The sequence below is a fragment of the Drosophila montana genome, unplaced genomic scaffold, assembly GCF_035044405.1.
Source record: "Drosophila montana isolate Dmon_TW-CO22-7 unplaced genomic scaffold, ASM3504440v1 contig_3541_1, whole genome shotgun sequence".
In the NCBI taxonomy this organism is placed as follows: domain Eukaryota; kingdom Metazoa; phylum Arthropoda; class Insecta; order Diptera; family Drosophilidae; genus Drosophila; species Drosophila montana.
The window spans coordinates 173,452-196,458 of NW_026998422.1; the positions used below are offsets into that span (position 1 = coordinate 173,452).

At 43.1% G+C, this 23,007-nt stretch overlaps 1 protein-coding gene across 1 annotated transcript; it reads right to left on the bottom strand.

Annotated features, from left to right (window-relative positions):
* Positions 1-360: 360 nt before the first annotated feature.
* Ser (Serrate) lies at positions 361-22,606 on the bottom strand. The gene is made up of 14 exons (XM_064692248.1): positions 21,976-22,606; positions 16,515-16,632; positions 15,555-15,742; positions 10,580-10,634; positions 9,820-10,135; positions 6,903-7,036; positions 6,577-6,752; positions 6,199-6,433; positions 4,566-5,303; positions 4,336-4,494; positions 4,129-4,224; positions 2,626-2,997; positions 1,941-2,557; positions 361-1,875 (listed from the first exon to the last, which is right to left on the bottom strand). Exons 1-14 carry the CDS (start codon positions 22,237-22,239, stop codon positions 1,123-1,125), a joined length of 4,221 nt encoding a protein of 1,406 aa, XP_064548318.1. The 5' UTR covers positions 22,240-22,606; the 3' UTR covers positions 361-1,122.
* Positions 22,607-23,007: the final 401 nt, after the last annotated feature.

Consider the following 23,007-nt stretch of genomic DNA (forward strand, 5'->3'; position numbering starts at 1 on the left):
TCATTTCTACAACACAAATATTTATAATACCTACAGCTTGAATATATGTTCTTTCTTTATTCTTTCTATCTTTAATTCCCTTCTTCTATCTATTATTAATGATATGGCTTTAATGTTAGTGCATGTGATATTATTTAAATAAAAAAAGAAAAAATTTTGAATAAGGTTCCTAAATAACATTTTATATTTAAAATAAATTTTAATCTCCCATTGGAACTCAGATTTTGAAACTATAAAAATTTCAGAGCGACTACTTTACTATAATAAATAGCTCGAAGAAATTTAATTATATGGTATGTTCCTTATATATTTTGTACACATGCCCAATTGTAAATCGATTTCAATTATATGTTTTTATCATTATTGTTGATATTGCTTTATTGCTGCTAGATCAAAAGTAACTGCTTACAGAGTGCACTGGCGCTATAGTAGAATAATAAATAAATATTACTATATATAATACATACAGTACGTGAATTACTTAAGAATATACACATTATTTATTGCGAGCGAAACATAAACCATTTGTTGTTGTTGTTGCTGCTGTTGTTAGGTCTAACTTGTTACGGCTAAAGTTTAGTTTTTCGATAGACAAAATACAATAACGGTAACTACAATTTTACAATTATTTACAACTTAAGAGCTAAGTCGTTTTATGTAGTTGCTAACTATGCCTAACTATGTAGCTCTATACCGCCGGACCCTAGAGCTATGCTATGTACAGGCTTGTGCTTGGCCAAAAACTGGATAAACTATATACGAGTATATGCGCGTCTGGGTTATACTAAATATCACACTGTGTAGGATGTTGCTTAGCGTTGAAGAGAAGAATTTGAAATTACACTAACAGAGAATGCAACACAAAATGCTAACTACGCAGCCAAACTAACTAACTAACTTACCCACTAACTAACTATGCAACTAGCTAACTAGCTAACTAACTAACTAACTAACTAACCTTAGGCTAATTTACACTACTAATGCACTTGGAAATCGCGCCCGTGCTGTGGCAATGGCTGGCTGCACATCAAGCGGAAATGCCAGGCTAAATGCCAGGAACTTTAAGCGGAAATGAGCCTAGGGCCTTGGGCCTGTGGGCTGTGGTTGCTGAGATCGCTTGCCCTAGACCACCACAGTGGCTAGCACATCGCCGCTTTCATCGCTGGCCGGCGGCGGCAGCGATTTGCAGTTGATCGAACGTTTGCCAAAGTCCTTGCGTGGACTCTCCAGCGAGCCGACCGTATTCTTTTTCATGTCCGAGTTCTGCGTCTTGTGCAGCAGTATTTGTGAGCTGCGCTTGTGCGCCTGCTTCAGTCCGGTGCTTGCGTCCAGCTCCCGCTCAAAGTCGCAGGGTGGAAACAGCGGCTGCGAGCGATGCAGCGCCGAGCCGCTGGCCGCTGATGCCGCCAGCTCGGGCGCCGGATTCAGGCTGAGCTCCATGCCGGTGCCAGCGCGCAGTGAACTGGTGCTGCCTTTAAGGGGATTCGTATATCGCCGCAGATTCTCTTCGTTCTGCAGATTATTGGACTTCTCCTCCTCGTGGCGCAGGGCGTCAAGTGACGGCGTCAGATTCATGCCCGAGCTGCTGCGATACGCCAGACGCTGTTTCCAGTAGAGGCTAATGAATACGGAGAAGCCCACCAGGACAATAAAGATGCCGCACAGCACGCCAATCAGCAGGCTGTGGCTGTTGCCATCAGCCACGCGCGCCGTCTCCAGCTTGACCTCCAGTATGGAGGTGAGTGCCGCCAGCTTCGCATGCTGCAGCTGCAGCTCATTGCGTCGCTGTATACCATTCAGTTGACGCGAGCTGAGCAGCTCACCCAGCAAGGTCACCGCCACGGGCAGCTGCTGATCGTTCAGCTTGCTGGAAGACTAAAAGAGTAGGAGATAAAATCGATTAAAGAGCTGTTGCTGCAGTGCTGCTGCTCGTCACTTACCACAGTCAGCTCGATGGTGTCATTGGTGCCTGTCTTCAGATCGCACAGAACCATAAGCATACCCTCCTCCTGAGCCGGACTGGCCTGAGGGGTCAGCGGCTGCTTTATCAGACGCGCCGCCAGGAGCACTCGCACTAAGGAACACAGCCCCTCCACGGTGGCGCCCTTACCAACGCGCTCCAGGTCCAGCAGTATGGTGAGCCGCGCGCAATTCTCGTTAACCAGCGCCTGGTTGGGCCAGCAACTGGCCTTGGCCGGCAAACGGGGCGGTGCCACGCGCCGCGAAGGCTCCAAGGCGCGACAGTCACCACGCACGCTACAAGGCTGCGACAGGCAGGTTTCGCCCAGGGCCGGCACACACACCTCATGCTGCTTGCAGACGCCCGACAGATTCGAGGATTTGGACAGCGGGTCCAGTTTGAAACAATTGGCCAATCCGCACCAGAGATTCGTGCAACGCGAGGTGGCGTTCTCACAGACGCAGGCATTACAATGCTCATCCTCATCACTGCGTCCGGTCAAGGCAATGTCCAGCCAATTCTGGCTCTGATTGAGCGCCGCATATGGTGAGATGGTATTGCTAGCATTCAAGCAAGCGGACTTGGGATCTGAGAGCACTGTGGGCGCGGAAGCGAGAGGAGAGTTAGTCAACCAACTGCTAAGATACTTCACTAACAACACTCACATATCTCGCAACGTAGTCCATGCCGACCTGGTGGACAGATGCAGGTGTAGCCGCCAATGCCATCGATGCAGGTGGCGCCGCCCTGGCAAGGCTGTGGCGAGCACTCGTTCACATTAATACGGCAATCGGGCCCCGAGAAGCCCTGGGCGCACAAGCAGCGAAACCAGCCGGCACCCGACTCGCAGGTGCCGCCATTATGACAGGGCTGGCCGCGGCACTGGTCGATGGCCTCCGCGCAGAACAGGCCCGTCCAGCCGGGTGCACAGCGGCAGTGCGGTTGCAGCGCCTTGTCCGGAGCGCCTGGCATGCAGGTGCCGCCATTTTGGCACTGGCCCGCATAGCAAACAGTGGCGCGTTCCGAGCAGCGTTTTCCTGTTGTCGTTCGTGTTTGAGAAATATCAGAGCAAAACAAAAGACTTAGGCAACGAACTTGACAAACAAAAACTGCGATAGGATGTAGATCAGCCATGGCCAATTCAAGGCTTCAGCTAATTGAAAATTGTAAAAGTAAAAGTGCGCTGACATAGATCGATGTAGCCGTAGCCGTAGCTGTTTCTATCAATGTATCTGTATCTTTAACCATGTATCAGTATCTTAAGCTATGTGTCTGTGACAAAAAAGCGAAACGCGTGAAATATGCAAATCGCATATCGAAAACAAACATAAATCATGCAAAAAACTTTGTGCGTTACCCGGGTGGATGTAACACATCAAAGCTCGGCTATGCCCCACAGCTCTGCCACATGTGGCAAAGTGAGACCAATGCGCAGATTATTGCCGCTCACAGTTTGCCGCATTCGCCACAAATTGAAGCTGTAATGACTGCCGACTTTCAATGTTCAAATAAATGCGACCGACAATTCGAGTATTTGTGTGTGTGTGTGCGTGTGTGTGTAGCTCACTTAACGTGCTCAACTCTCGTCTCGCGCTCATTTAAAGCTCCCAAAGCGTTGATAATGCGCCAGTCAGACAGTCAGCTTATATCAGGTTTGTATACACTAACAAAATGCGTTTTTACTATGTGAAACAGTTGGCAACAAGCAGCTTAATGCTCGTGGTAATAGCACGAATAGCGTCAAATTGAAAAATTTTTTAGAATGAATTGGGTTGAATAGAAAGAAAAAAAGCTAAGCCAAAGTATAATTTGTAGCTAGAATCTACACACCACAAAAACTACCCTTTGGCTCGTTTCGTGAACCGAGTTTTCCAAGTTGGCAAGCAAGTTATTTATGCGATGGGCACAAAAAATGTTTGGTTCTGACTTCGATTCAGCTGTTTTCTGTTCAACTAGTTTGGTTCAAGGTTCGGTTCATAATAAAAAAGGAATTGGAGTTTCGGGTTCGATTCATTTCTGCTTGCACTAGTCCTTAGCCCGAATTCCCATTAAGGATCTTTCAAGGATAGTGTATTCAGGATTCGCTATGATTACGTATAATTTGGCTGCACTTGTTGCGCCCGGGTTTTGACGTTCACTTAAGCAGCGGCTGCACTGCAGCGACTCACCTGTCCAGCCCGACATGCACTCGCATGTAAAGTCGCCGTCACCGTCAAGGCAAATTCCACCATTTCGACAAGGATTCGGCGAGCATTCGTTGAGATCTGCAGAAAGTTAATGAGTTTGCTGTTTCTGTTTCGGTTTCTGTGTGTGTGTTTGTGTGTGTGTGTGTGTGTGTGTGTATGCGCATGTTGCTGCCGCTGTGGATTACTCACTGTGCTCGCAGAAGGTGCCGGTGTGGCCCACATGACATTTGCAGAAGGTGCCCACGTCGCTCATCTCGCAGCTGCCATGTCCGCTGCAGGGCTGGCCGCCTGCCGTTGTCGTCGACGTGGTCGTCTTGGCTGTCGCGCTGACATTAGCAAAGCAGCCCTCTGTGGTTGACAGACAGGAGTGGATTAGGCTTATGGTTGTTGTTTGGCCTTCAGTTCTATTAGCTACTCACCATTGCAAGGTGGCTGCGAGCAGAGCGGACGCAGCTGCTCGCAGTGCTTGCCCGCGCGATCCGGTGGACAGTGGCAATAGTAGCTGCCGGGCGTATTGAGGCAGCGTCCCTGAAGGCACGGTGAGGGCGTGCAATGATCCTTGGCCTCCTCGCACAGGGTGCCCGAATAGCCCAGCGGGCATATGCAGTTAAATTTGCCCACCATGTCCACACACTCGCCCCCGTTGCGGCAGGGCGAGTTGGCGCACTCATCGATATCCGTTTCGCAGTCGCGTCCCGTGTATCCAGCGGAGCATGCGCAACGGTAGTCGTTGACCAGATCAATGCAACTGGCGCCATTCTTGCACTGGCCCACACAATCATCCAGATTCTCCGCACAGGTGGCGCCGCCCCAGCCCTCCAGGCAGAGGCACGAGAACGAGCCGGGCAGATTAAGGCATTCGCGCGCATTGATGCAGGGCCCATGCGCGCCAGCCGAGCTCGAGGCGGCCACGGCGCTGGTCAAAGCCGCCAGCAATGCGGCCGAGCTGCTCAGATTGTTGGCAATAATGGCGCTGGCCGTGGTGGTCAGCAGCGTATTGGCCGGCAAGGAGGCCGCATAGGATGCCTCGCATTCGTTCACATCCACCTGACAGACATCGCCGCGCCACTCGGGCGGACATTCGCAGCGAAAGCCGCCGATTAGATCGACACAAGTGCCACCATGCTCGCAGGGACCTCCAGCACACTCGTCGATATCTGTAATAGAAGAGAGAGAGAGAGAGAAAGGGAGAGAGAGAAAGAAAGAAAGAGAGAGAGAGAGAGAGTCAACGATTGGTTAAGTGGCATTCGAGGCTCAAGTGCAAATGTGTTGATTTTGTTGTTCAGCCCGCTCGACTTGATGCGGTCCGGGCCCTTGTCAAGCAGGTGGCTTAAACGCTGCCCAAGTCATTGAACTGCGGCCAAGGGGGCCAAAAGTGACGTGCGGATTGGTAGCTGCGTGCATTGCTTATCGTTTGCCTGAAATCGCTGGCCACCACTCGACAGAGACGCTGCCTCTGCTGCACGCAACTCATTTGTTTGTTTGCTGATAAATGAAACCCGATAAGGTGAAACCCCCAAATAATGTTGCTTTGACCCTTCGGTCGGCCAGAGGTCAGCAAGTTTCCTACAACAGCATTTTGCTGCCCTCTCTTTACAGCTATTTCAATATTTTAGCATTTTTCTTGCTTTAAGTATCTCACAAAATGGTTGGTCAGCAAGTTCGTTGCCTAAGTCTTTTGATTTTAGAGCGGCAACTTAATTAGCTTACGGCTTATTGCACTAGCTGAAATGGTTTAATATGGTTAAAGTGGTTGAAATGGTGAATGTGTGCTTCGGTCGTGCTCCAATTGGAATGCAAAATCAAATTTGCCAGACCACCGTGGCAACAACAACTACAACAACCCAAACAACAACAGGCGGCGGTGCCTCTGCGTGCGTGCTACGTTTCATTTCATTTCGCTACAGTCAAATGCGTGTGTGCTCAATTGCATGATCGAGTGGAGCTCGACTGTGGATGTGGCTGTGGCTGTGGATGTGGCTGTGGATGTGGCTGTGGCTAATCGCGTGCTGCAGCCCGCTGGCAAATGCGAAAAATTAAATCAAAACTCACTTATTTCACATGTTGGTCCCGTCCAGCCGGCCACACAGCCGCAAGTGAACTCCGCGGCCAGAGGCGGCAGTTGCTGCTGCTGCTGCTGCTGGGAGCCATTGCCGCTGGCATTCTGCGACTCCTGGAACAGGCCCGCCAGGCTGCGTATTGAATTGCGACGGCTTATCGGTTTGCCCATGGAGGAGCTCATGCCACGCATGACGCGATATGTTGGCGGCCTGGTTGCATTCGTTAGCTGCGGAGTAGTAGAGCCAATGTGGCAGTATTTTTAGTAGATGAAGTACAAGAGCATGGCGAAAGCCGGCGGCATATTAAATTATTTTATGGCACTGCGCGAAAATATATATATGTATAAATATCTATAAATTGAGGGCTTACCTTGAGCGTGCACGTCCCGCCATTGCGACAGGGCTGTGTGGCGCATGGATGCTCCACAATCTCGCACTGCTCACCCGACAGTCCCTCGGCGCATGTGCACCGATATTGATCCGGTGCGGTGTTCTCGCAGGTGCCGCCATGCTTGCAGGGTTCATGGGTGCCACAGTAATTTAAATCTGAGCGAAGAAAACCAAGCGATACTTTAAAATATGCAACAGCATCGAGCAGGCATTGATACTATCAATGTCATTGGCCATGCCATGGACCAGGTGTTGGCTGCTTTAGTAATTGCCAAGGCTCAGCTGGGCTCAGATCGGTTCGCTTACCTTGATCGCATAATATGCCACCCCAATTCGTATCGCATACGCATTTCCAGGCGCTGCCATTGCAGGAACCATGCTTACAGCCCGGATAGACCATGCACTCATTGCACAAGGGGCCACGCCAGCCGGGTCGACACCTGGTTAAAATGATGGGAAAGACAAGCTTGTTATTAGTTTTCGAGCTACAACGAATGATATTAAAAGGGAAGAGCTGATCTACTATATGTGAATTTTCAATTTAGCATGCAAAGCAATTTGTGTGGAATAGGGGGATAAATTTCAAACTAAAAAAAAATTGTGGTATTGGAAATAAATATGTGGACTATTATTATTAAGTAGAATCAATTGTCTATTGTGCTTCTCACTGGCAAATGCTATGAATTTCCCAGGCTTTAGAGCTCAGGTCTTGCTAGTATCTCAGCCCGCTTATGGCTGGACACTCCTCTATAAAGTGTTCTGAAGTCGTCGCTGGGAAACTCAATCATTTATGCATTTCCAAAGCCGTGGCGATGTGTCAATTTGCATGGGAACGCATGTCAAGTCTTCGAATCACTGAATTGGGTCACTTTGAACTTTAGCCTTGGCTGGAAGAGCATTGAATGCTAGGAAAGGTCTTTTCCACTAACCGAATGGATTTGTGTTGCCGTTGATGCTGCGATTTTATCGCCACAACACGCCAAAGTGCAGGGATCAAAGTTAAATTGCCTGGCCATCGAGTTATCGCCGGCAACCGACAACCGACAACCGCCGGCCGCCAGTCGAGGTGCTAACTCTACAAGCGGGCATGGCGTGGCCGGAGATAGCCGGGTGGCTTGGATACGTTTGAGCTGAATCTTGGGTCCGAGCCGAGCGCTGTTCGATGTCTATAATTTATGATTTCATTAAAACAGCAGCCTGTTGTTATCTGTAAACGAATCTATTGCAGTGCGGCGAGCGCAAATGGGCCAGCAACGTGCAAACAGCAAAGTAATTTTTCTTCTGGCTTATAATTGTTGCTGCTTGTTGCTGGCTGTTCGCGAGGCTGTGCGAAAAATCTGTGGAGCGAGCGTCGGAAATCTGCTGCAAGTTGTTGCAACATTTGACTGGTTTTTGATGGTTTCTAGGCCACGCTAATTATTGCTATTTAGAATCAGCGCGCCAGGACCCAATGCCAAGGCGGTCTTGGAAGAGTGGTTTATGGCATAGGGGAGAGGAGTGGAGTGGATGATAGGCGAGGGTTAGGGCAGGGTAGGGGGGCAGCCGCTGCTGACTGACGAGCGACTGTGGCACTGTTGGCTGAGAAATGCAATCATGGCCGCTGGCTCACGTATTCTGTGTTACGCTCAAACATTAACAACGGCAACAACAACCACAACAACAACAACAATTCCACAAAACCACAAACGTTTTTTCGTGCTGCTGCCGCCTGCGGATGCAACTGCTCGCCAGCCGCGCTCTGCTCCTGCCTGGCTGGCAACCGTTCATGTTGTTTTCTGGCAGCCGGCATGACCATTCACTTGGCGACGGCCGCGGCCGCGGGCACGGGCACGGGCACAGGTACTTGAAGAGAGTTAGTCTGCGAGAAGGGGAGGGGGCGCGCAAAGCCAAAGGTAGAGCAATGCAGTGCTGTGGAGCATTGGCCATCGTGCGGGTGTTTGATTAGCAGCCAAAAGCTAAGAGGCCGGATCAGACTGTGGCATTGCTTGAAAAGCCGCAGCATCGCTTTGAGAATGGCAGTGTGGAAAGTGCAACATCGATGACTCTTGATTGCAGATTAAAGCTGCTTACAACTTCATAGCGATAGCTAGCTAGATTTTCCTATGGATCGTTGCTAAGGCCATATACCTGATGGGGTATTTTAAAATTATTTTTGCGGCATTTCGGTTAACAATAATGTGAACTCTACACTGAGAGGCGACTTCCACTTGACTATATTGAAGCTGTGCTTGTTATGTGCCATCTATAAATCGATGCAAGCTAAGAATTTCGATAATTTGCCTTCTTTTAAGTTTCTTCACATTAACAATTAGTTCCGATTCAAGAGGTACTCAGTAAATATTCTAATTATAACTTCTCTCAACTAAAGGTGCCCAAAACTTTGAACTAATTTATGTTTGTCGACAGCTTCCTTAATTCTAAGCCAGGATAAGCTACGATTACAATTTCCTATTATCGATTATTTTATTGACTCAACTGCTGGACAAATGATTATCCTTGCTTTCTTGGAAATAATCATGATTTTCTTTTTATGCTCAAGATTATTTCTGAACCGTCGGAGAAAGGTTTTCCATCACTTGGGCCAATAAAGCTATCGATAAGAGATTAGGTTGTCTTAGAGCAATTCCATAGTCCTGAATATTGAAAGGCCAGTTGGAGTTAGTTACTCGACAGAGTAGATTAGCTTTAAACCCATTTACACATATTTTAAATGTTATCCTATTAAAATGCCAGACCAATACTGTACTATCGATTATAGCTAGTTAATGCTTTGCTTAGGTATTTTTCTCATGTCTGTCAGCTGGAGTCACTTTAAGCGTATTGCAAAAATAGATGTAAAAGAAACTTTCCCAACCCTGAATGTGGTACATCAGCTTGACAACTATTTACACATCCGCTGGGACTATTATTGTGGCCTGTGTGGCTGAAAAAAAAAAAAAAACACCCAAAGAACCCCCATTTCACTGCGGTTAATCGTGCTATAAAAAGAAAAGCAGCCATTGTAACTGTGTCTGTCTGTGTATGTGTCTATGTCTGGCCAACATCGACATGGTGAGCAATCTGCCCCAAGGGGGCCAGGCCATTAAGGCGCCCCAAAGTTGTTCGACACACGCAGACGCAAAAAGTGTCATAATCATATCGTTAACGGGAAGGGGGAGTAAGGGCAGGAGAGATGAGGGTAGGGTAGAGAGGTAGAAAGATAATTACAATGTTGAGTACTTACTCGCATTCACCGGGTCGATCACATTTGCCATGTATGGGATCACAGCCGGGCTTGCAAATGGCCTCCTCACAGTTGACGCCCTGCCAGCCATTGAGACAGAGCTTCTGACCCTCCGAACCGCAGGCATAGTGACCAAACTGATCGTCGCGCGGACGACAGAAGGTCGTGCAGGTCGTGTTGTAGTAGGTAACGGCGCATTGCACCCGGACGCGGTAGGTGATGCGCGCGTTGCGGCCAATGTGGTCCAGTGTCTTCCACTCCGGCGACGGCAGTATCACGCCCGAGTATGATGTTTCTTCAATTAACCTTTCCGCATCTGCATTTTGGCATTGTGTTGTATTTGCATGGCAATGACAATTGTTGGACAGCGGCAGCAACAGCAACAGCGACGACGATGATGGCGACGACGACAACAACAGCAGCAGCGGCGACGATGGTGGCATCAACGTTGGCGTTCCACAAAAGTTGTCCAGGATTTGTGTAGATTGGTGGGTAAGGAAAGGGTTAGCAGCGGGGAGGCAAAGATTTAGACATGGCTGACAACATTTTGCGCGCAATTGGCTGGCAATAGTTGCTGTTGCCGCTGTTGGCTCTTATTGTTATGGGCTGCGTTTGCGCTCCTGATTCTGTGCTAATTAAGCCAAATGGTGTGCACAACACAAACGACCAACAACAACCGCAACAACAACAGCGGCAGCAGCAGCAGCAGCAGCAAGAGGCACGTTGAACAAGCGGCAATTGCAATTGCCACCGCACTTACCTGGATAGGATGTGTTGTACATGTCCAACGCCTGGAGTATCAGCGTAAACGACTTCTGTAATTGAACAATGCAGGGGAGAAGAAAACGAAAACGAATAAGTTAGAAATTGCAGCATTAATTCGATGCGGGGCAGAGGCAGCGACACAAGGTGGGTTTGGCATTCGTCTCGGCTCAGTGTTGACGCTAATGGACAGTTTAATCTCCAGTTGCCGAACTGATGCAAATGAAGACAACGCCAGGCAAACAACAAGCAAACAAACAAACGAGCAGACCAAAAACCAAATGCACAAACAAACACTTTAATTTCACGCAAAACAAAGCAACAAAAACTTTCTAAACACTGTCGGCGAGTGCATGTTGTGGCATTAGAGCTGTCTGCGTGCAGTCTTTCCTTTCGTGACACGAACAGGCAACACGTCATGTTTGAGTTAAGGATAACAGAATAACAATCAGTAAAAAAGTAATTAAAATAATGTTAGCATTAACATATAGAAAAGAGCTTAATTAGTCTAATAAATAAAATTGAGATTTAATTGCTGTTAATAATAAAATTGGTATATATTATCACCTTTTCATAATTATAAAAAATATCCAATTGATCAACTGATTTCATTTGATATAAATAATAATAGAATAAAAAAAAAAAATAAATTAATTAAAACTAACACTAATATTCAATAAACTATAAAGGAGGAAACATGAAAAATAAGCATTAATAGCAAAGATCTCATAATTTTTAAATATTTGTATTTGAAGCCTAATAGAGATAAAAAAAAACTCTTAAAAGTAAAATTAAATTAAACTAAAGTTAACATTTAATAATAGAATTAAGAAAAGATAATTATTAAATAATTTTATTGAAATAAAATTCGTGATAATATGAAATTTGGCATGTTAATAATAAATGAATAATTGAAAACAGTTAAATTAAATTAAATATATAATAATATATATATTAAAAATACATATATTTAAATGTTAAATAAATTAGACATTATTAAAAATTGGCATTTGATATCAAGGCTCAATAGAAAAACAAAAAAAATATCTCTATAAATTTGGAAAGTTGAACGCCAATTAAATTATAAGAAGTTCCTCGTAGTGTTCTTCCAAGCTGTGATTCGAGATAATTCCGTGTCGTATTAGAGACCTCTGACTCGCGTTCATCTCCAATCCACAGAGTGGAAGGCATTCAGTGCAATTGGCCGACCAAAACAAATTTTTTGCTTTTTTCTGCATGCGCGCATAAAAATTGAAGACTCGCTGTTTGTGTTGTTGTAATTGCCAACTGGGCAACTGAGGACCTGGGCAACTGAGGAACTGGGCAACTGAGCTGCGCCAGAAGATTTCTCGTGGCACAAAAAGCAATTAAACGTCCACTACTACGTCGACGGCGTCGTTGTCGTCTGCGCAGCTGGATGCCAGGAAATGCTCATTTAGCAATCGAAGAAGGCGGCAGAGGAGGCCACGAAGGCGACGACTTGGTTGCCTTGTTCCCATGTAATTGGCCTGGCGGCGCGACACTAAATCAGTCCAAAGCAGACATTGGCTAATTACAAAGCAGTCCAACTGTTGTCGCTGTAGCAACTTGACACAGTTTGTAACAACAAAACAAAAACCAAAAACTATCCAGCAATTGTGATGCTGCTCGAATTTCCATTCAATTTCCCGCTGTCATAATTTCAGATCTCACAGCGGTTCGCTCTTCCGGGCGGGCGCATGCTAAAAAATCTTGACTTGCCGGCGCGCATGGCCAGCGGAAGTTTTTCAATTGAAAATGGCGTTGAATTGGTTTCGGATTTCAATACTCCGACAAACAGACACGCGCCAACTGTCACTAATCGCAAAGTCTGCTGCGGGGGAAGCACGAACATATAAATGATATTATACACATAAATTGAGTAAAGATGTAATACCCTTGTAGACATTTAGATGATTTGCTATAGATTAATCAATTTTTTAGAAGAGTTTAACATTCTTTTGCATAATATTCGCTTCTTATGCCACTTTTATAAGTTATAAGGCATAGAAATATTAATTCGCTCTGTTACTAACAGTTGCTCTTCTTAACATATGTTAATAGCATAATTCAACTATTTCTGTAAACTAACATTTTATGTTAAAAACCTACATGTGTGTAGAAACTTAAAGTAGCAAAAAGACTATTGTTGATCTATATATAAATAAACATTTTCACTTAAGATCTGATCAATTCTGAACAAAATCAAGTAGCAATCAAGACAGCATCATTGAGCTTTCAATTGGCCACTGAAATGTTTACAAACTGTCAAGAAGATGACCATACTTGGCAGCCATTCGGCACATCGACAACAACGAGAAGACCAACACAACAGCTGAGCTCGACAAATAACCTACCCACTTTCATTCGTGGTTTTATCAATGACATTGGACCATTTACGTATGTTTCTTTATAAACGAAAGCTTCTTTTTTTTTTCTGTGTAAGGGGACAACTCCAAATATAGCGCTTCATGTGGGGGCAGTCCGGCTGAAAATGGAGCCTAGGTAACTATGGGAATGCCATTCATCTGGCCCATACACTCGAATATATGTACATGTATGCATAAAAGTGGAGCAAGAGCAGAAAATTCCACTCGAGAATTTTGATGATTGCGCACGCGCACTCCAACAAACAGTTGAAAATATTGTCAAGTGAAATTCATAGAGTATTTATATTATTTTTTTCATGCTTTCAAAGAGTTCGATGGGCCTGTTGGAGTTTGTATTTGACAGTTACATTGAAGTTTGGTTCGCTGGCGGGGCTGTGTGGGTACTACTGATGATGTTGTAGCTGCTGCAGCTTCAACTTGTTCCAAGTGTTTGAAGTATTTCATAAGTCATGTTTATAAGTTTTAACGTGCCATTCACTCAATCAACTCAGTCGAAGACCACCGCCCCCCCTCCCCTCCTCACCCGAAATTAAAAAAAAAAAAACAGTCATTCAATAAAAAGTGGGACAATTGCGACGCATCCAACAGAGAGCAACAACAAAAGTAACAACTCGCTTATATCGGCAGCTTGATTTTTTATTTTTTTGAAGATTTCGTGATTTTGTGAAAGGCTTCTTGAGATTTGTCTGTGCGCCCGAGCAAATATTGCCGTTGTATGCAGAATTTGCCAAAGCCGACGCCAGGGCAAACATTTGCCAGGTTTCGTTTGTGGCAGCAAAGAGTCGCGCATAAGGCACACACACACACACACAGAATTCACATTCACACACATGCAGACATATGTGAGCACTGCAGGCAGGCAGCCAAGCCAAGATTAAAGCGAAACCATAGCGAAGCGTAACGTATCGCCATCGGCCAAGCGACAAGCGCGACAAGGTAATGTTCCCACGAAACAGGTTGTCCGCACTTCAGGCCACGACCACGACACTGCGCCGGCACAGACTTAGATTCAGACTCGAACTCGGACTCGAACTCCAGAACAACAGAACAGCAGACCCCAGCCCCAGCCCCAGAGCCGGCTCTGACGCATGCGCGCCGGCAGCTCCCTAGCCGAGAGTCGCTTAATGTAAACGACGGCGCATGCGCATGCCGACGTCGCTGTCGCAGTCGCAGTCGCAGTCGCAGTCGCTGTCGACGTCGCCGCCAACGTTTGGCTTATGGCCATCAGCAGAATTAGTTGGCAGTGTCGACGAAGGCGTGTAATTGTTAACCAAGTTAGTTTTGTGTTTGTACATTACCAAAACATTGCCGTTTTTTAAATAAGGCGGAAAAAAAGAAAGAAAAAAAACCTAGCTAACATTAAAGCATGTAACAACGTTGCAGTCGGGTGCAACCAACTGTGCAATACTCTGTTCACAGTCTTATTACCGATTAATTCAAATGGAAAGCTCAATTTGCGCAATTCGTGGGAGCGTGCCCAATATTTGTATCAATCTTTAGAGGAGCTCTATAGAATTCCAATCCAATAACCCTAGCTCTTAATTTGGTGTAGTTATAGATTCCTGCGCCTAATGGGCGTGCTCAAAACAACTTTAACACTGTGTCAGACGCGGATATTCACGCGCATTTATGGCTTGTTAGCTTTATTAGCAAGCAGCTGAAACCAATATAGGCTTTTCACATTGTGAACAGAGTATAAAATGAAGTTAATTTCAAAACTGGCAGCTACGCCCCAGCCAGGTTACATTCGAAGGCAGCTGCCTCTGTGGACTTGGTTCATGTTTTATAGCGCGACGGAACCAGAACAGTCGAAATATGCCACGTTTTAGCAGTCATAAGCCCGCATTATGCGCACTTAATTAATGCCAGGCCCAGAATCAGAGACGAGGGTGAAGGCGCTGTGCACTGAAAGAGGCTTAAAAAAATACAACGAAGAAAAATATACTAATAAAACATAACTTTTAATTGCCTTTTATATGCGGCTACCGCAACGAGTAAGCGGCTTTTTAATGCCACCGGCCTGTGATTTATTTGCCACATAACTAAGTATAGGGTATAGGGTATATAGTATATATATTTTCCAAAGCCATAAGTCTAAACATGACTCGAACTTTTATTTTTATTTTTCATAATAACCCTACTTCTAGCCAAGTAAACAACCCACGCAAGCGACTCTATAATAAATCTCTCTTTTTATTTACTTGGGTTTTTTTTCGGGGTTTCTTAGTTTAGCGGAAACTGCGATACACTCTCCGTAGATCGTAAGAGCAATAGACTACCAAGTACTTGCCCCAGTGCTTATCACTGTTGCAGTTGCTGCCGCCGGTTGCTAGCTCTCGGGTTTATCGCTAGAAATTCCGCGATGACGAGCAGCGTCTGTGTGCTCCATGCGGAACAGCCACAGTTCTCCAACAGCGCTATCAATGCGCCAGCTCGTGCCAAAAGTGTGCGTTTTTGTATACAGGGGCAGGGGCATGGGAAGAGGGGATTACGGGCTTTGGTTCCGTTTCGTTGCTCACAAAAACAACAACAACAGCAACAAGAAGAAGAAGACGAACAACTTACCGTCCAGCGAAATGTGAAGGGCAAGACAATGGCACCCACGCCCGGATCACTGAGCACAAAGCTCGAGCCGCCAAGTATCTTCGTGGTGGAGTTGCCAAATGAGCAGCCCGTCGATATGCTGACGCCTTGTTCCGTTGTCTGATACTCCTTTAAGCACAGTCTAAATGCCGTTGTGCAGGGCGAACAGCCTGAAAAAGTGAAATATATATTTATTATGTAGAATAGGTTAACAGAAAGAAGGCCAAGCACTTAAATATGTTGATTACTTAAGAGGGTTAAGTAAACTAAAACTAGATACTTTTACTAAAATGAATGCATTATATAACATCTGCTTTCCTCTTTTCTTTAATATCTACAAAAAATAAGACACAAATTATTGATTATATTTTTTATACCTATTCTTTCAGTCCTTCTGTATGATTATATAGTTTAAATTTATCAATCGAAATATTAAAAAGTTCTGTAGAATCTATTTACGAAAAACTTGAACTCGAATTAAAACACATAACCTTTAGTAGATTGGCATCTATATAATATAATTTAGACAAGATCAATTTGTCTCAAGATTCGGTATAGATCAAGTTTTTTAATAAATTTGAAAAATGCTTTTCAAAATGTTAAAAAAAAACCTTTTAACTCGATTAAAAAATGCTCCGCTTTGGTATTTGACAAAAGTCATGTTTTTGAGTAAATATCAAGTTCATATTTCCAAAAATTTTAAATATTGTTTTAAACTTTCTACATGCAAAAAAAATGCCCAATCTTCCAGAAAAATACTCGCACATATATGACCTTGAGCACAATACAAATAATACTTAGCGATAAGAGAATTATAATATGAAAAAATTATTGTGTGCCAGATTAAAATGTGTGTCAGTTATGCAACGGCTATATATGTATATACTTAGTATAGAGTAGATGATAATTATACTTATATATTTTTGGATGGGCGTTACTTACCCGTCGTCTTGGTGGCGCGTAATTCTGTGGGTACACCGCAGCAGTAGCCGCTTAGTAGATGGCTATTCGTATTTGAGATTTCTAATATTTCCAGCTCGAAGTTACCAGCTGCGGATATCTGTAAAAATCGAAAGGTACATCATCAGCAATAAGCCGCAGCCAAAACATAGGAAAAAACAAATCAAAAAAAAACATGTAAACACAAATTTCGAATCGTTCAAATCAATCACGGCCCATAACGAAGCCATAAGCTAAATAAGCGTACAAGACCAAAATTCCCCCCCATTTCCCGAGAGACTCTTACCCCGTGCCCCCTTGCCCCCTTGCCCCTTACCAATATCAAATAATATGCTCAACACCGCCGTCTTTCGCAGCGCTCGTTCGCTTGTTGTAAAAACTAATAAGCCACCTAGGGCGCTCTGATTGGGCTACGGTAGAGGTTTTAATTAAAAACACGAGAAAGAAATTCAAAATGGATGAAAATATATATACATCTATATATGTGTGTGTATATTTCTTGATTTTTTTCTTGTAGGCAAATGAAAGGAGCGCCAGACGCAGATTGGAAACAGGCATGGAGGCGACTGTGTAGTCTGTCTTGATAAATCTGCCGGCAAATGAAACATGAAAATAATGAGAAATATTTTCAAACTCAAAGGCGCTTTAACTGTACACAAAATTGTTTGGCTATTCTCTGTGGTTGTGGCACACTTAATCAAACGAGATATCCAGCCGCTTGTATAATTTAGAATGTCTTTTGTGTTGCCCAACTGGTAGCGAGTCACCACTGCAAATCAAGAGCCTATCGATAAGCGCATTTGCCATAAAATTAATAACACATTAGATCGCCATCCATTGAGAGATTGCACATAAAGTTTAACTATTTCTGCATAATGGTTGCTCATATTTTAGACCCCCCCCCCTCCCCCCTCCACACACCTCTCTTACTCTCTTTCACCTCGCCAATCCTCGCTCATGGCCAGTGCCATCAACTTTGTAGTTTAGGGTTCATTACAAGTCCGACTTTCAGGCAGTCGCCTGGGCCGCGGCTCAGAAAATATGCTAATGAAAACTTTTAGCTGGCAACTTTTATGGTTTCATATTTCACGAAATTTATTGTCAAAGGCGGCGGCATTTGTTGGCTTTTTGGTTGCTGGTAGCTGGCAGCGTTGATAAGTTTATTAGAAATAAATTGCAATTTAGCCAAAGGCCTGTCGCAGGCTCTGCTCGGGCTCAGGACCAGCCTAACGGCAGTTGCCCGCTTGGCCAGACGCACTTCTTGGCGTGCACCTGTGCGGCAAAAAAAGCAGCATAAAAAATGTTAAAGCTGCAGTTGAAGTTGTTGTTGTTGTTGTTGCTGTTGTCGTTCGTGTGGCTGTTGATATTCCAGTTGAAGTTGTCGAGCAGCCGCGCGCATTGTTGATCAACCCATAGATCAATCAATGCAGTCAATGCTTGCCACTTGCCACAGTCTTGGCCGTTGATGCTGTTCTGAGTTCTGAGTTCTCAGTTCTCAGTTCGGAGTTGTGCCTTTTGTTTGCCGCATTGTGCTGCACGTTTGGTCAGTGCCCCAGCGGCAAGTTGATTGGATTCTTGATCGGATCTGTCGAACCGGTTTGCCTGCATATATTCTGTGCCTGCTTACTTATTTATTTATCACATTTCTTTTGCGCCTGTATTTTCATTCATGAGATCTGCCGCTGTCGCTGCCACAGTGCGGCAAGTGCAGCTGCCACAGCTGCAGCCACCGATTTTCACATACTCGCAATCAAGCGCTAATATTCGAGACAAACTTTGACGTTATCAATTCGATTAGATAATGTCCATGAAATGCCCCTAACGATTAGTAATGCGGCGCCAAAAAATCCCAAAAAGTGAATTGGTTCACAAAATATATATTAATATAAAAACAAGTAAGAGTGCCCGAGTCGGGAGTAGACGACTGCTCGATACTCTGTTTCTACATTCATACCAATGCTTCATACCATGAGAAATGTATATTGGAATAGCTTCGGTGCGTATAAGCCGATCTTTATGAAATTATCAGCCCCCATAAAAGGTACCCAACTGTTTGTATATAACAAACTGCAAGGCTTAAGCTTTAAAAATTAGCCTTATCCTGGGTAAAATGGGTGGAGATATCAAAAAATTCCCAATTGCTATATACCATACGAAAAATTATATACCAAGTTTGATGTGTCGAGCTCCTTCAACAATCGAATAATGCTTAAAATCGGACTTATCGGTATTGTGAAAATGGGAGAAATGGTATACGAGAATATGTATTTAAAGTCTCTAGCTTTGGTTGTCTTTGATCTCGACAGACTAACGAAAATAGCTGGATCAACTGAGCTCATCGTTCTGAGCAAGAATATACATACTTTCTGCCTGTTACATACATTCGCACAAAAACATTATACCCTTTTGCCCTAGCTAGTTTAATTCCCTTTATTATAAAATTTGTAACTATTTTTTTTTTATTTTTTTTATATCTGGTGTTAAAATTCTTTTATTTACAGCTAATCTTCTGTTACTATTGCTTAGCAACAAAGTTTGTAACTATGGATTGAGATTTTATAAATAAATAAATAAATTATTGCCTCTTTAACAATTTTCAATGGGCTTAGGGCATAACAAGTTAAATATTTGGTTACATCTTGAGCCTTGTGCTACATATAAAAAAAAAAGAAGCCTAAATGTAGTTGTTAATGAAGTTAAATGCAAATTTATGTGAAATTACAATTTAAGATCACGTAATTATATTTTCATCAGCTGGCGCCGGCAACAATAATTTTTGCCCTAATGAGGCAGCAACTGCAACGCGCAACGTTTTGTTGGTGCTTAAAGCGATGCGATAAACACCAACAACAACAACAACAGCAACAACAACAACAACTTGTACAAACAAAACGATCGTGGGAGCTGAATGCGCGTTTCGCCAACTCATTTTGTGGGACTTTCGAAAGGCAAAAAGAAAAAAAATCTTTTTGAATATCTTCAACAGTTGCCGCCGCTGCCAGTTTAATACGCAGCTTATGATCAATAAATGTCAGGCCTTATGAGGGTAGCTTTAACAAGTTTTTCTTTTCTTAAGCTCAGATTCCTGGCCAAGCTGCAAACTGGGTTAATACGCCCCGTGACCAGTGACACTCACTGAGCAGTAATCACTGCAGGCAGCAGTCAGCAGTGAGCAGTAAGCAGTCAGCTGTCAGTTATTGTTGCTGTTCTTGTTTCCTGGAAGCGAACATTAATCGCTGCCACAAAATGTTGAACTTTTTATTTGCTTAATTAACAACTAAATAGTTGCAGCACCCAAAAAAAAAAAAATGTTGAGTTAACCAATACCAAGTGGAATGCCCATTTAAACAGCCATTTCTCATTTGACGGCAACTTTTATCGCCAGCCTTAACCGAAATCAATGCACTCAAGAGCTGCTGCTGCTGCTGCTGCTGCTGCTGCTGTTGCCGCGGGGACTCAGATAAATGTGTATAATCAATTTGATAGCCCTGTGTTGTGGATTAGGCCTGGGCATTCTAATGCCTGGTCTGCTGCTCGCGTATTAATCAAATTGTTGTTTGTGTTTTTTCTTGATCGCTGGCAACGCGATTAATTTTATGTATCTTTGACCGTTGCTGTTTAATTGCCTCGCAGGCATCTCCGCTGGCATCTCAATACATGTTTAGGCACTTTGTATAACACTTTATGATGTCTACGCCCCTAAAAATCAAAAATGTGGCCAACGACTACCGTTGCTGCTGCCGCTGCTGCTGTGGGAACTGGCCGAACCAGCGGCAAGGTTAAAAAACCATTTGGCAGCCACTTGTAACTTGTAGTTAAATAGTTCCGAGTATCATCATTACCCAAATACTAAGGATTATGTAATGTAAATCCAGGTTTACATACATTAATGTCCGATGTAGATGTTCTACAGTAGATCAATTTAGATCAATTGTACAAGAGAAATTAAATTTATTTTGTTCTTCAGCAACAACTTTTCACATCAATCTATTGTTAAGCTTTATGGCTTTATACCAGCAATAAAAGCAATAATATAAATTTTACAAAACTTAATGGGTTTTAGACAGTTTCATATGGTGCTTAATTAACGAAGTTTTCATTAAGGGCATTCGTTTTTTAGTAGCTTTATTGAGCCAAATGAAATCTAATATACAATTTATGTCCAACTTGTGACTATTGGGAGATGCAAATAATTATTTGACTTAGTTTTAGCATTTTTAAATCGTAGCTCGAAAATTTATATCAATTTTTTTTTATTCTTTTGCAGCTTCAACATATTATGTGGGTTTAAATATGAATTCTATTATTTTATGTTTTAGAATTTGTTTGCATAGATTAGAAAATATTTGAGTTTAAGGAATATATTATTAAGGAACAAGTACATCATAATATAATTACAAATCTTATTTAAAAATGGATAGTTTGCAAAAATATTCAATATTATGAATGATAATCTTGAAGAAACTTTAAATAAGACAAGTTTATTGAAAAAACCAAATTTAATTTCACACTCATTAAAAACAAAAAGCAACTTCTATTGAAAGTTTTAAAACATTTTTTTTTAAGGGCAAATATTTTTTATTATTCAATAAAATTTAGTTTAAAAATGTTCAATAGTTAGTTATATTTATAAGCTATAATTGATTGAAACCTATGTATTTATATATATATATATATATTTTTTTTTTTGAGGGTTTAAAAATCTGTTCTCTTTATTGTACCACTAAACATGTTATGCCGATTTAAATTTGCTTTTAATATTTTTTTGATTTGATCTTATTTAGGCGAATGGGTCTAAACAATGATGAAGGTAAAAGCTGATAGCTTATTGGCTTTATATAGGATATATTTAAAGCTGGCTAATTTTTAGTATTTTCCGCGCTTAGTAAATGAGATGTATTAAACCAGGAATATAACCAAGTCCGGGCTTGAAACTCTGACTAGTGGACATTGAGGTGTCTTAAACAAAGACCATCGCAGCTATTGCCATTTACAAGTAGGCAAGAGGGCTTTTCACTATATCCCATACTAATAATATTGGTAAACACAACAATCAATTGTTGCCCTTAATTATAGTCCACAATAAAAACTAATATGCACTAATAAAAATAGATTGTCGCTTTGTCATGTTTGCAATTCTACAATTTCAGCACCCTCATCGATCAGTTCCCACATCCACACACACACACACACACCCACCCACACACGCACACACACACACACCCATAGTCGTTTAGTGCCTTCGGCAGCACAACCAGCCAAAAGTTTAATCAACTCAAATTTGGCTAACGAGAAATCAACACGAATTGAGGCAACACCCGCATATTTGGACTAAAGTTATTTTTGTTTTGCTGTTTTTTTGTTTTTCTGTTTTTTTGCATGTGAACTCTTTTTGATGGTTGCTGGTGAATTCTTGGGCTTGTTGTTGGGGGGCTTTGCTTACCTTATGGACTAACAATATTAAAATTAAAGCAATTAAGTTGCAGGCAGACTTTAATGATCGGCAATCGTCGATCAGCGATCGCAGCGCTGTTGTCTGCCGTGGCCGCTGCCGTTGCCGTTGCCTCGATGCAGACATTCTCAGGCTGCCAGTTGTTGTTGTTGTTGCTGTTGTTGTTCTCGTTGTTGTTTCTGTTGTTGCTGTTGTTGTCGTTGTATTGCCTTTTGTTGATTTTCGGCGAAAATGTTTTCTAAACATTTTGTACATTCTGTGCGCGTTTTTCAACGTGTTGCCGCCTGCTTTTGCAGACGATGCTGGTGCGCAGTTTAGTTCCTTCTGCTGGTAGTTGTTTGTTATTGTTGTTTTTGTCGTTGTTGTTGTTGCTTAACCACAACTTTTTGGCACAAGTAACGCACACAAATTGGCCATTAATTAGCCGATGCCCAGATAACAATTTTTTTAAATATATTTTCGTATTTATAACGTTGCTGTTGTTGTTGTTATTGTTGTCGATTAGTCAGGGCATTTTGTTTTGTTGTTAATGTTGTTATCACGAACTTTTGCTTATTAATTCCCTTGTTGTTGTTGGGCTTTGCATATATCTTTTTATTTATTTCTCATTCGTTTTCTATACACTTTACACTTCCACTTGATATGCCGTTGTTATTGTTGTTGCTGCTGTTGTTATTGATATTATTGTTGTTGTTGCTGTTGTTGTTAAAGCAATTGTCAAACAAAATGGAATTGAAACACACTGACAAGTGCCTGTAAAATCCATTTCTCATTGCTTTTAAGCACGCATCATCAACGCTAATTGACACGCATTTGTTGTTGCTGTTGCAGTTGCTGCTGCTGCTGCTGTTGCTGTTGCTGCAACAAGTGCTGGCAGCCAAGCGCAGCAACATTTGCTTTTGACTGCGCAACCGCAACAACCGCAAAGCGGCTCAACGTGCAGCAAATGCAAATGCAATTCAATTTATGTTAATTTAACGCTGCTTCTGCTTCTGCTGTTGCAGTTGCAAGTTGCTGCTGGTG

What these genes read in the sequence shown, in the direction of transcription:
- Ser (XM_064692248.1), bottom strand. Translation starts at nt 22,239, where the DNA reads ATGTACAAAATGTTTAGAAAACATTTTCGCCGAAAATCAACAAAAGGC. An exon ending in GGGACCAACATGTGAAATAA is followed by an intron (nt 5,304 to 6,198) that starts GTGAGTTTTGAT and finishes CTTCTATTACAG; the next exon opens with ATATCGACGAGTGTGCTGGA. An exon ending in CTCGCAGCCACCTTGCAATG is followed by an intron (nt 4,495 to 4,565) that starts GTGAGTAGCTAA and finishes TGTCAACCACAG; the next exon opens with AGGGCTGCTTTGCTAATGTC.